Source organism: Salmo salar, chromosome 01 (assembly GCF_965601325.2).
Source record: "Salmo salar chromosome 01, fSalSal1, whole genome shotgun sequence".
NCBI classification, from domain to species: domain Eukaryota; kingdom Metazoa; phylum Chordata; class Actinopteri; order Salmoniformes; family Salmonidae; genus Salmo; species Salmo salar.
The window spans coordinates 11,695,228-11,709,611 of NC_138291.1; the positions used below are offsets into that span (position 1 = coordinate 11,695,228).

General features: G+C 42.9%; 1 protein-coding gene across 6 annotated transcripts in view; it reads left to right on the plus strand.

Annotated features, from left to right (window-relative positions):
• Positions 1-14,384, plus strand: part of LOC106612640 (ribosomal protein S6 kinase 2 alpha) — an 87,536-nt gene that overhangs the window by 51,355 nt on the left and 21,797 nt on the right. For 2 of the 6 annotated variants that reach the window (XM_014214040.3, XM_014214121.3), the window contains 8 exons: positions 1,138-1,191; positions 2,951-3,049; positions 6,343-6,459; positions 10,531-10,612; positions 11,571-11,651; positions 11,892-11,971; positions 12,132-12,238; positions 13,071-13,108. In XM_014214040.3, coding sequence (XP_014069515.1) covers positions 1,138-1,191; positions 2,951-3,049; positions 6,343-6,459; positions 10,531-10,612; positions 11,571-11,651; positions 11,892-11,971; positions 12,132-12,238; positions 13,071-13,108 — 658 coding nt within the window. Of the gene's footprint in view, positions 1-1,137; positions 1,192-2,659; positions 2,836-2,950; positions 3,050-6,342; positions 6,460-10,530; positions 10,613-11,570; positions 11,652-11,891; positions 11,972-12,131; positions 12,239-13,070; positions 13,109-14,384 lie in introns of those variants that run through there. The other 4 variants (XM_014214199.3, XM_014214344.3, XM_014214524.3 and 1 more) reach the window with 3 other exon arrangements.

Consider the following 14,384-nt stretch of genomic DNA (forward strand, 5'->3'; position numbering starts at 1 on the left):
ACTCCAAGCGTGCTGTCATGTTCCTTTTTCTCAAGTGGCTTCCGTCTGTCCTCTCTCCCTTAAAGCGCAGATAGGTGAAGTGCTATAGAGACTGTAGTCCTTCTGGCAGGTTCTCCCATCTCAGCCAAGGAACTCTGTAGTTCTCGCATCTTGGTCATTGGGTTCTTGTTCACCTTCCTGACCAGCGTCCTTCTTGCCTGGTTGCTGAGTTTGGTTGGACGGCCAGCCTTAGGCAGAGTCTGGGTAGTTGCATATTTTTTTCAAATTTCCCAATGATTGAGACCACTGCGCTCTTGGAAACTTTCAAAACTCTAGAAATTGTTTTATACCCTTGCCTGATTTTTGTCTCATCACAATTATATCTCAGATCTATGGACAGTTCCTTGGACTTCATGGTATAGTTTCTGCTCTGACATGCACTGTCAACTGTGGGACCTTTATGTAGATGGGTGTGTTTCTAATTCATGTCCAAACAATTGAATTGGCCACCTGTGGACTCCAATCAAGTTGTAGTGACATCTCAAGGATGATCAAAGGAATGTGATGCACCTGAGCTCAATTTGGAGTGTCATAGCAAAGGGGTGTGGATATTTATGTAATTTAGATTTCTGTATTTCATTTTCAATACATTTGCAATAATGTCTAATCATATTTTCGCTGTCATTATGGGGTGAGGGGGGGGGGATTCAGGCTGTAACACATCAAAATGTGCAATAAGTCAGCATATGAATACTTTCTAAAACACTTTAATATTGTCATGTAGCCCCAGGAAGCGAGCGAGAGTGGTGACATCAGTCTCTTTCTGTGGGTTAACAGAAACAGGAAGTGAAGTGTGGGAGGGCAGAGCTGCGTCCTGTCATCTGTGTGTGTGGCAACCAGCCCATCCTGACTGCCCGGGTGGACAGGACACACAGTTGCTGCCGTGTGTGTGTGTGGCCTATTTATAGAGCCCAAGTATCAAAATAATGGGCTGCAAAATAATACCTTTACTGATGGCTCTCAATATCATAAGGTAGCATCATAAAAAGCATGTTTTTCTCCCTGCATCACCTCTACAACCGACTTTTTACTATAGAACACTGCATGTGAATCACAGCCAAACCTGATGCCCTTCTCCCTCTAACACCTCCCAATCAGGACAGGTCCCATATTACCTGGGTAGAGAAGGACTTTGCCAATATTACTGCCAAGGTAAGATTATTCCTCATTCAGTGGCCTTATCCACAGCTAAGTCAATACACTCTCTTCCTCAAATGCTTCGCCTTGCTGACCTAAAATCAATATTGTGTCAGCAATGTCAGAATATGTTGCGAATAATATGCTTTTCTGTCTGCCGACTCAGAGTGAAATGCAATAGCGCTGTGGCTGGCTCCTTGGCTGTGGCTGGCTCCTTGGCTGTGGCTGGCTCCTTGGCTGTGGCTGGCTCCTTGGCTGTGGCTGGCTCCTTGGCTTCAGAATTTGACAAGGCACCTTTTTCATACATCTTTGCTGTAGAAATGTGTTATTTTCAACATCTGGTTGAAATCCGTGTGGATTTCCTAGGGTTATCACGTGACTTTAAATGGACACCTGAAGCTTGAATGGCTCTCCATTGAAAGTACTTCTTAGTCCAGGACTAGGCTCTGCATCCTGGGAACCTATCCTACATTCCTTGTCTTTATCACATCACAAATGGAGTTAGGACTGAGTTCATACGGTAGATAGCATAGCGGTTAAGAACATTGGGCCAGTAACCGTAAGGTCGCTGGTTTGTATCACCGAGCTGGTGAAAACCGTCTGTCGCTCTAGATAAGTGTCTGCTAAATGACTAAAATGTAAATTATACTGTGAAGATAATAGGGGCGCGATCAGCAGGATACGTTTTGGAACGTTCAGAAAAATATATCTCACAAACATGCCTCTCTGTCATGTAGGCCAAGAAATCATGTTGGCTCAATGCATGGTATTTATATCTGCAAAGTTCAACTGAAGGTGGCCTAGGTACAAGTGGTACAGTACAAGATGTTTTGATCCTGGTCTAGTCATGCAGTAGACCTCTAACATGGGATCTGAGGCGCTTGAAGAAGTAGTAGTGACTTAGTCTCCATCGGCTTTCTGAGTGGAACAGTTTTCGGTGAAGCTAAGAGGAAGTGTGGATAGATTTATATAGACACAGTGTGTTTGTAGGGATGTGGATGTTCCTCTCCACACACACGGGGTAGATGGGGGGGGGGGGGGGGTGGCGGCAGGAAAGAGGCTGTAAGGGATTCCTGTGTCCTGGCCCGACTCTCTCGCTCTTTATAGTGCGAGAACGAAGGAGACAGAGACCTCTGCGCTCTCTATTAAATTCAAGGGGCTTTATTGGCATGGGAAACACATGTTAACATTGCCAAAGCAAGTGAAGTAGATAATATACAAAAGTGAAATAAACAATAAAAATGAACAATAAACATTACACTCACAGACGTTCCAAAAGAATAAAGAGATAACTAATGTTATGTCTATTAGGTGTCTCTCTTATGTGTCTCTATCTGGGTCATAATGTTGACAGTGAGGGAGGTGACACCTCACCACCCTGGCCACACCTCACCACCCTGGCCATAGCCAACGGGAAGTTGTCCTGTCTGTCTTTCACACACTAGTTGTGTGGGTTCTGCACACAGGTCTCTTCCTTCCTGCCTCTATCTCTCTCTCTCGCTCCCTCTGTCTGAGTGTCTCTTTCAGTTCAGCAGTAGTCAAAGCTCTGTGGTAGCAAAGGACAGGACACAAAGTTAACAGAGCTTACATACAGAGTACAACTTTCATCTTACCTGGCAGTCTACCAGTCTGGTACGAGATTGAGGACTTTGTCCGGAGGTAGGGGGGGATGGGACTGGGATAAGGTCTAGGTTGGCAAGGCAATGTTGAGATGGACAAGGATGGGAGGAAGTTTAAAGTGAGCCGCATGCTGACCCTCTTCTTCCTCTTCAAGAAACACCAGACCAATGCTTTGGCCAGCTGCAGCGCGCCACAGACGGGCAATGAGACAGACGCCTCATGTGTAGACCGTCAGAACAGGACCCCGTGTATGGTAATGTGGTCTTCACACCGGGGCGAATCCCAACTTCCACTTGTCAAATTTTCACTTACATGGTCATGCGTTGAAGTGCATTTTGGACTAAGCTGGTTTTGGGGCCATAGATAATTAGATCTGGTCTTGTAGTGTATGGAGCAGGAGATGTGTAAAAGGCATGTCATGTGTTAGAATGTATTGTTCTGCATTTCTTGTCCTCTTCTTTGTTTTGTTTTGCTTCCTGTTGACAGACTATGAATGTGCAGTGCCAAAAGCAGCTATTGAGGTATATGGCAGTTGTGTAGGTGTATTAATGAATTTACACTTATTCTATTGTGCTATGTGGCAGCAAGTGTTATGAGAGCTTATTGTGGTCGAAGCAGTCTGACTCAACGGGTTGAAGGCCTTCACATCGCAGGTGTTCCTCATTATCACCTTGGTCATTATTCAGTTCCTGTGAAACACCTGAATGAGTCGAAGTGCTTCACAGTATGTCAGTTATTTGAATCCTAAACACAGAGATATTGACAGTATGTATGTGTCATTCAGAGAGTATTCAGACCCCTTGACTTTTGCCACATTTTGTTCTGTTACAACCTTATTTTTTTTTAAGTATGTTTGACGAGCAGGTGTCCACATACATTGTTCTTGACGGTAGGGGTTAATTTGTTAAGAATGTACTAATTTATTCCAAACAACTTAACTTGATTACAATAAACGTACATTTTAACTACCGATCGTATGTATACCTGCTAGCTTTGTAGGAGACCGATGCAGTGGGTTTGAGATCTCATACCTGACACACACACACACACACACACACACACACACACACACTGCCTGTCTTCCAGCTCACTGCTTCACCCACCTCTGCTTGCTCTACTGATGTAGCACAGGAGGTGGTCTATCTTTATTTAGAGCACTTAGAACACATTCTAGACAAATCCGTTCAATGTTCATGTGTAATTAGTCCAATTTACAACAAGTACACATCTAAACAAACCCATTTAATGTTTATTCGTATTCATTCCATTTAATTTCTCTCACACTTCAGATGACAAGATCTAAAATAGCAGGGGTTTTTGTCCTCTGGTTGAGTTCATTGCTCTGGGTCTCAGGCCAGGCTGTTTCGCAGTAAGATAGGACTTTCATTATTTACACTGACTAGGTCTGACTACATAATTAAGGTGGTGAGGTATTGTAATTTCATGGTGACTCAGTGTTAACTCAGTCAGCAGTGTGGTAGAGGAGTGTTTGTGTCTAGTGTTAGTTCTACCCTCAGTAGTATGATTGTCTACTCACTATGCTTGGGTCACTGCACATGGTTACTAGCCTACTGCATACTGGAGTCTAAAGCCTTGTTCACATTTGCAAATTTGAAGTGACTCAAATTCTATTTATTTGCATTTCTGATTTGAATCTCTTTTTCATGCTGTCTGAACAGCCAAAAAACACATGGAATCGGATATTTCAAGCAAAGTTTCAAACCACCTTCTGATTCCTGGCTACGTGACAGTCAAATCGGATTTGTTTGCCCTCAAGTGGGTTTGACTTATTTGGCATATCTTGCTGCTTGCTAGCTACTCTGACTTTTTGACAAGAACATGTGGTAGCTAACTAGCTTGTTTACAAAAAAATTAGGGACTGTGCAAGAAAGCTAAACAGCTAACTAGCTAGTTGACTGCTGTGGCTAGCCAAAAAGGACTCGTTTTGAAAGTTGGATCTCATCGTTTGAGGCGTTATAAGTGTTCTTACACTGATTTTAAACATTCAAAGCAACTGGGAAACGTCCATGACAACGTTGTCACCTTAACTTGCTACATAACTTCTGAGTGACAGGAAGCACGAGCACCACGACCAATCAGCTTACACCACTGCACACATACCCGTTGTTACTATGACAACTAGGGTAGCCTTGTCAGCAAATGACTGCTGTCTGAACACACACATCTGATTTGGTCAAATGACTGCTGTCTGAACACACACATCTGATTTGGTCAAATGACTGCTGTCTGAACACACACATCTGATTTGGTCAAATGACTGCTGTCTGAACACACACATCTGATTTGGTCAAATGACTGCTGTCTGAACACACACATCTGATTTGGTCAAATGACTGCTGTCTGAACACACACATCTGATTTGGTCAAATGACTGCTGTCTGAACACACACATCTGATTTGGTCAAATGACTGCTGTCTGAGCACACATCTGATTTGGTCACTTGTAACTTGCTGTTTAGACAGTCAGTAGTTCAAAACGGATTTGGAACAAAACAAAATTCATTTGAACATTGAGGCCTGCAGTGAGAACGAGGCTTAAGGGGCCTGGGGTTGGGTCACTTCACATGGTATTGCACTGCAACTCTGCATACTGGAGTTGGCTATTTTGAGATGTCTTAGCAAACATGGTATAACGTATAAAGGCAATGTATTTGCAAAAAAAACAAATGGTCTGTGTGTACTGTGTGAATGTTGTAATTTCAGTAAGATTCAGTAGGCCTAGGCTCTAAAGCAGCCTATGTGCAACAACGCTGGTGTAAAAACAGAATTATTTAAAGTTGTGGTTAGTGTTACCATTCTCAGTATCATTGACAGTAAATGGTGCCATCAGCCTCACTGTTCCGACAAGCTGCCCACAACACAAATACACCTGAGGGTTGAGAAGTTTCCCAGGGGATTTTGGTTTTTTTGGTCTACACACTTGTTCTCTCTCTGTCTTCTAAGCCTAAATAGCACTGCTGCACCAAGCCATTACCGTTCTCTGAACTCTCTCTCTATATATATATATCCGCTGGTAATACCTGGTTTTCTAACCTCTTCCTCTTTTCATTTGGCTTCTTAGAATTAAGTACACACACTTTGATCAGGACACAACCTAGTATGAGAAAAGAGGAACCTGTATCAACCAACTCCCAGCAGCTCCTAAACGTCTTGCTCCTAATGCCTCTGTCTGTATCAACCAGCTCCATCATCTTGCAGCTCCTCATCTTGCAGCTTCTCAACATCTTGCTGCTAAGCTACATGCGATAGTTATTTGTATGCACTGTAGGAAGCTCTGGTCCTATTCATTCTGAAATATTCTTATCAAGAATTAGTTTATTTTCATGGTCACGTGATCAAACGTCTTTGGTTTTCCTCACTGGACCGTTTGGAGAAAGACAGATTTGTACTACCAAAGGACGCATGGCAAAATCTTACCGTGTTTAGGATGGGTTTTATCTGTAGACGGTGTCAATGTTTTCTCTTGGAAGGGTGACCTACTATGCTATCTCCTGCATAATGGACCTTGTTTTTGTTACTGTCTAGGACAATGATGTCATCAAGGAGATCAACATCACCAACGTGGTCAAGGAGGGCTCAGAGAAAGCCGACGCCCGCCAGTTTGAGCTGCTTAAAGTGCTGGGCCAGGGCTCCTTTGGCAAGGTAAGAGATTGTCTAAGGTAGTACATTGCCCATGTTCCATTAACCCTCTGCTTGCAGATAAATGGTAGATTGGTTTAAACCAGGGGTGGGTAATTCCAGTCCTTGAGGACCTGATTTGGTGTCAGTTTTTCCCCAGCTAACACACCTGACTCCAATAATCACCTAATCATGATCTTCAGTTTAGAATGCAATTTGATTAATCAGCTGTGTTTTCTAGGGATGGAGAAAAGGTGTGACACCAATCTGGCCCTCAAGGACTGGAGTTGCCCACCCCTGGTTTAAACAGTAGGATAGAAATCTTGCTTTCACTTGTCCAATCTGGGAGAGATCAGTGATGGCCTCTGTCATAAAGCAACTTACTGATTTAGAACAGGGATGAGCAACTTCAGTCCTCAGGGGCCTGATTGCCCCAGCTAACACACCTGACTCCAATAATCAACTAATCAGATGATCAGTTTAGAATGTAATTAGTTGAATCAGCTATGTTTTGCTAGGGATGGGGGGAAAAGTGACACCAGTCCGGCCCCTGAAGACGAGTTGCCCATCCCTGGATAAGATCAAAATGGGACTAGCAACACTGCTGTCTCCTCCTCCTCCTCGTTAGTGGGGAATAATGGTTAGAACAAAATGACATTCACTGCAGCATGTTTTACTACACTTCTGACCTTGTTTAGGGAAGCGAATCGTGTTTGACTTTGTGACAGATAGTAATGACTGACTGCTAAGCTTATCTCTTTAGTAGAAATACTTTCCACTTTAACCTCTCTGGGCTAGGTGGGACGTTTGCGTCCCACCCTAGTCAACAGCCAGTGGAATCCCGTGGCGCGAAATACAAATACCTCAAAAATGCTATAACTTCAATTTCTCAAACATATGACTATTTTACACCATTTTAAAGACAAGACTCTCGTTAATCTAACCACACTGTCCGATTTCAAAAAGGCTTTACAACGAAAGCAAAACATTAGATTATGTCAGCAGAGTACCCAGCCAGAAATAATCAGACACCCATTTTTCAAGCTAGCATATAATGTCACAAAAACCAAAACAGCTAAATGCAGCACTAACCTTTGATCTTCATCAGATAACACTCCTAGGACATTATGTTATACAATACATGCATATTTTGTTCAATCAAGTTCATATTTATATCAAAAAACAGCTTTTTACATTAGCATGTGACGTTCAGAACTAGCATTCCCACCGAACACTTCCGATGAATTTACTAAATTACTCACGATAAACGTTAAAAAATAACATAATTATTTAAAGAATTATAGATACAGAACTCCTTTATGCAATCGCGGTGTCCGATTTTAAAATAGCTTTTCGTGAAAGCACATTTTGCAATATTCTGAGTAGATAGCCCGGCCATCACAGGCTAGCTATTTTGACACCCACCAAGTTTGGTACTCACCAAACTCAGATTTACTATAAGAAAAATTGGATTACCTTTGCTGTTCTTCGTCAGAATGCACTCCCAGGACTTCTACTTCAACAACAAATGTTGGTTTGGTTCCAAATAATCCAAATAGCGGCGTTTTGTTAGTGCGTTCAAGACACTATCCGAAGGGTGACGCGTACTTCGAAGCATGTCAAACGCTGTTTAAAATCAATTTTTATGTGATTTTTCTTGTAAAATAGCGATAATATTCCAACCGGGAGTCGTTGTTTTCGTTCAAAGACTGAAAAAGTAAAATGGACTCTTCACGTGCATGCGGCGCCCGTCTCATTGTTCTCAGATTGACCACTTACCAAATGCGCTACTGTTTTTCAGCCAGTAACTGCAGAGTCATCATTCAACGTTCTGGCGACTTCTGAGAGCCTATGGGAGCATTAGAAAGTGTCACGTTACAGTCGAGATCCTCTGTTTTGGATAGAGATGACAAAGAAGGCAAGAAATGGTCAGAGGGCGCTTCCTGTTTGGAATCTTCTCAGGTTTTGGCCTGCCATATATGAGTTCTGTTAAACTCAGACACCATTCAAACAGTTTTAGAAACTTTAGGGTGTTTTCTATCCAAATCAAACAATTATATGCATATTCTCGTTACTGGGCAGGAGTAGTAACCAGATTAAATCGGGTACGTTTTTATCCGGCCGTGCAAATACTGCCCCCTATTCCCAACAGGTTAAACCATGCAGAAAGCTGGTGTTTTAGCACAGTGGTTTTCAGACCTCTCCTCCAGCCGTTCCACGCATTTGAACTATTCCACAGATTAGTTTGATTCAACTAATCATCAAGCCCTTGACTAGGTGAACCAGGCGAGCTGTTCAGGGCTACAACACAATTGTGAAAAGTCTGAGGAGCGGTTTGAAAACCCCTGCATTAGCAGCGTCCAATCACTCCCAAGGCGGTGCAGTTTCCGTACCAGGTGGTGATACAGCCCGACAGGATGCTCTCGATTGTGCATCTGTAAAAGTTTTAGGTGACAAGCCAAATTTCAGGAGCCTCCTGAGATTGAAGATGCGCTGTTGTGCCTTCTTCACCACACTGTCTGTGGGTGGACCATTTCAGTTTGTCCGTGATGTGTATGCCCAGGAACTTAAAATGTTCCACCTTCTCCACTACTGTCCCGTGGATGGGGGGGTGCCCCCTCTGCTGTTTCCTGAAGTCCACGATCATCTCCTTTGTTCTGTTGACGTTGAGTGAGAGGTTATTTTCCTGACACCACACTCCGAGTGCCCTCACCTCCCAGTAGGCTGTCTTGTTGTTGGTGATCAAACCACCACTGTTATGTCGTCTGCAAACTTGATGATTGAGTTGGAGGCATGCATGGCCACGCAGTCATGGGTGAACAGGGAGTAAAAGAAGGGGCTGAGCACGTACCCTTGTGGGGCCACAGTGTTGAGGATCAGCGGAGTGTAGATGTTGTTTCCTACCCTCACCACCTGGGGGTGGCCCATCAGGAAGTCCAGAACCCAATTGCACAGGAAGAGGTTCAGACCCAGGGCCTCGAGCTTAGTGATGAGCTTGGAGGCTACTATGGTGTTGAATGCTGAGCTGTAGTCAATGAACAGCATTCTTACATAGGTATTCCTCTTGTCCAGATGGCAGTGTGCAGTGCGATGGTGATTGCATAGTCTGTGGACCTATTGGGGTGGTAAGCAAATTGAAGTGGGTGGCAGGTAAGGTGGAAGTGATATGATCCTTGACTAGTATCTCAAAGCACTTCATGATGACAGAAGTGAGTGCTACGGGGCGATAGTCATTTAGTTCAGTTCAGTTACCTTTGTTCCTGTACCCAAGAATGCAATGGTGGCCATCTTGAAGCATGTGGGGATAACAAGAGAGCCTCGGTAATACAAAGGCAAAACCCTGCAAATGGAAATGTCCATTTCCATATGTATGGCTTGAGAATGCATTGTTCTGACAAGCCCTTGGACCTGATGCTGATGATATCTCATACCTGGCTTACACACACTGCCTATCTTCCAGCTCACTGCTTCACCCACCTCTGCTTGCTCTACTGATGTAGCACAGGAGGTGGTCTACCTTTATTTAGAGCACTTAGAACACATTCTAGACAAATCCGTTCAATGTTCATGTGTAATTAGTCCAATTTACAACAAGTACACATCTAAACAAACCCATTTTAATGTTCATTCGTATTCATTCCATTTAATTTCTCTCACACTTCAGATGACAAGATCTAAAATAGCAGGGGTTTTTGTCCTCTGGTTGAGTTCATTGCTCTGGGTCTCAGGCCAGGCTGTTTCGCAGTAAGATAGGACTTTCATTATTTACACTGACTAGGTCTGACTACATAATTAAGGTGGTGAGGTATTGGTTACAAATACAGTATTTATAGCTTTATTATTATTATTATTATTATTATACAGGCCAGGAAGAATGCCAGAGAACATCACATGTAGTAGTTCCAATGACCATCCCCCTTGTCGCTTCCATAGGTTTGTATTGAGCATAGAAATATATATATATATATATATATATTTAATATCACTGCCAGTCCGTCCATCACAGCATTGAATTGGATGGGAATGTCCGTTGTTCTATCTAGTAGTTAATTTTTCTAGGATTGAGAGTTGTATGTTGTCTTGCGTTGCCTGCAGGTGTTCTTGGTGCGGAAGGTGACACCTCCCGACGACAACGAGCTGTATGCTATGAAGGTCCTGAGAAAAGCCACCCTCAAAGGTACACACACACACAGTGGAATAGAGACATATACTATCATGGGAAACGATACTGTAGCTACACTTTCATGGGGTGGTAAACATGTTGTGAAGTTTTTGGGTGGTAAACATGTTGTGATGTTTTTGGGTGGTAAACATGTGATGTTTTTGGGTGGTAAACATGTTGTGATGTTTTTGGGGTGGTAAACAAAAACAGCCCACTTGTGGAGCAAACATAAGTGTCTCTGAATCCATCCAACGGAGCTCACGCTTTCATAACCACATCATCATAGTAAAGGCTTGGTTTCCCTTCATTTCATTTGTTGACATGTCTTTGCGTTCGCTCCGTACTCTACGTGCCAGTTTGCTTTACAATTTTGACCCCAGTGTTTTGAACTTGTCTCAAGGTTCTGATAGTAAGAAGAAATTGGCGTTTTTTTTTTTTTTTTCTTTTTCAGTTAGTGTGTATCTCGTCTTCCTGTATGTGTAGAAGACCACACCGCTAGCTAGCAGTCGGTCTCAGTCGCTCCCCACCCTGTCAACAGGTGCTGTGGTCTACTGCTGTGGTCTACACTAGATGTAAAACACCTTGACAGTGTAATTCTCAATGGGAACAGATTGTCTCACAGATTACAACTCACTGCCATTGTGTGCTGAAAATCTGTCTAATCGTTCAACAAGAAAGTCCGTTCACATTTTCATTTTTCAACAACAAAAAAAATATTATTTGTATTATCAAAATATTTAAAGGATTGGTTATTTGGCGTTTTTGCTTTTGACTGAATTCTCAAATACTGTATCCATTGAGTGAGATTGAAATAATTTTGGTGACACTGATAGTTTAGCATTTTGTTTAAGTTATGTCTTAGTCACGGACTCCCTTTTCCAAACCCATCTGTTACCAAGCTAATGTGGTAGCATTGTTTTGCGCTAACTTTCTGACAGCTCTGAAATGGTGCGATCCTTTCCCCACCCCACAGTGAGAGACCGGGTGAGGACCAAGATGGAGAGAGACATCCTGGCAGACGTCAACCACCCCTTCGTGGTCAAACTCCACTACGGTGAGTTCACAACCAGACCTTTGTTCAGACAACATGGTAAAGAACCACAGGGCTGGTGGTGACAACACCGTGTCACTTAGCGATAACCTTCCCTGTGGTCATCGTGGGCAGTGCCCTCCATGTTTATACGATGAATGGGAACAGTTTTGGGTGCTCTAGCTTTGCCAGACATTTTTATGCAAATTATTTTGCACTGGATATACACTTGTGCTAGCCCATTAAGTGTGTGTGTGTCTCTAGCATTTCAGACAGAGGGAAAGCTCTACCTGATCCTGGACTTTCTGAGAGGTGGAGATCTCTTCACCAGACTGTCTAAAGAGGTGTGTTCTTAATGTTTTCTGAGAGGAGGAGATCTCTTCACCAGACTGTCTAAAGAGGTGGACCTCAAGGACCTATGTTCCAAAAAATGTATCTTTGTGACATCTTATGTGTCATGGTTTTAATAACCTCTCTGCTTTCTATTTTGTGTGTGGTATCCAGGTGATGTTCACAGAGGAGGATGTGAAGTTCTACCTAGCAGAGCTGGCTCTGGGCCTGGACCACCTGCATAGCCTGGGCATCATCTACAGAGACCTCAAACCTGAGAAGTAGGTGGAGCCTCAGCGGAGGGCAGCTAGTCCTCGCTAGCCTAGTGTAGCATCACCTTCCTACAATAATAATATATGCTATTTAGCAGACACTTTTATCCAAAGCAACTTAGTCATGTGTGCATATATTTTACACATCAGTAGCCCCAGTGAGAATTGAACCCACAATCCTGGTGTTGAAATCGCCATGCTCTACCAACTGATGCCTTTTCTTCTAAAATGACAGGAACCTTGAGATGCAATGTGCTTCTATGTTAGCTATCTCTTCTATGTGTATATACATTATTCAAGGCCCCTTAATCTACATTTTTAGAAACTGCCAAATTTCACTGCAGTATAATTGATTGTCCTCTCATTTTTGATGGGGGTCATTGATGTTATCAACAATCATCATGTCTGGTCTTGAGTACTGGAATCTTAACATGACATATGGATACTAGAGAATGAGAAAGCCTTGCCTGAGTGCACAGACCGATTACATAAATGTTATTATTAAAAAATATATATATATTATGTGTGTGGCATATACATTTCTGATACTGTGAATTAACTGAGGGGGGCAACTTGATTTGGGCTGCGCTTTTGCTATTACATTTACATTTCTGTGAAGGAAAGAGGGAGGACGAGGGCTACTATATAAAATAAAAATGGAGTCTACAGACTTGTTTTTGATAATGCTAAGTCATTTGCAATCCGGTTGTGACACAATGCGGAGACCAGTCTGTGGTTGTGACACAACACCGCGGAGACCAGTCTGTGGTTGTGACACAACACCGCGGAGACCAGTCTGTGGTTGTGACACAACTGACACTAACTCTCTATTCTGTTGTAGCATTCTACTGGATGAAGAGGGCCATATCAAACTCACAGGTAGGACACACACACTACCCCCCCCCCCCCCCCCCCCCCCCCCCTCCCTCCAATATACACTGAGTATACCAAACATGAAGAACACCTTCCTAATATTGAGTCCCATCCCCCTTTTCCCTCAGAACAGCCTCAATTCGTTGGGGCATGGACTACAAGGCGTCGAAAGCGTTCCACAGGGATGCTGGCCCATGTTGACTCCAATGCTTCCCACGGTTGTCTAGATTGTATTTGGGTGGTGGACCATTCTTGATATACACGGGAAACTGTTAAGCGTGAACGCAGTTCTTCACACAAACTAAAATACTTAAATATTTTGTCTTGCCATTAACCCTCTGAATGGCACACATACACATTCCATGTCTGTTGGCTCAAGGTCTAAATTATTGTTTAACCTGTACTCCACTTCATCTACACTGATTTGAAGTTGATTTAACAAGTGACCTCAATAAGGAATCAATCAATTACATGTATTTTATAAAGCCTTTTTTACATTCGCTGATGTCAAAGTGCTTACACAGAAGTCTATACAGTGGCAAGAAAAAGCATGTGAACCCTTTGGAAATACCTGGATTTCTGCATAAATTGGTCATAAAATTTGATCTGATCTTCATCTAGGTCACAACAATAGACAAACACAGTCTGCTTAAACTAATAACACACAAACAATTATACGTTTTCATGTCTTTATTGAACTCACCGTGTAAACAGTCACAGTGCAGGATGAAAAAAGTATGTGAACCCTTGGATTTAATAACTGGTTGACCCTCCTTTGGCAGCAATAACCTCAACCAAATGTTTTCTGTAGTTGCAGATCAGACCTACACAACGGTCAGGAGGAATTTTGGACCATTCCTCTTTACAAAACTGTTTCAGTTCAGCAATATTCTTGGCATGTCTGGTGTGAACTGCTCTCTTGAGGTCATGCCACAGCATCTCAATCGGTTGAGGTGAGGACTGACTGGGCCATTCCAGAAGGTGTATTTTCTTCTGTTGAAGCGATTCTGTTAATTTACTTCTGTGTTTTGGGTTGTTGTCCTGTTGCCTCACCCAACTTCCGTTGAGCTTCAATTGGCAGACAGCCTAACATTCTCCTGCAAAATGTCTTGATAAACTTGGGAATTCATTCTTCCGTCGACAATGGCAAGCTGTCCAGGCCCTAAGGCAGCAAAGCAGCCCCAAACCATGATGCTCCCTCCACTATACTTTACAGTTGGGATGAGGTTGTGCTGTGCCTTTTCTTCTCCACACATAGTGTTGTGTTCCTTCCAAACAACTC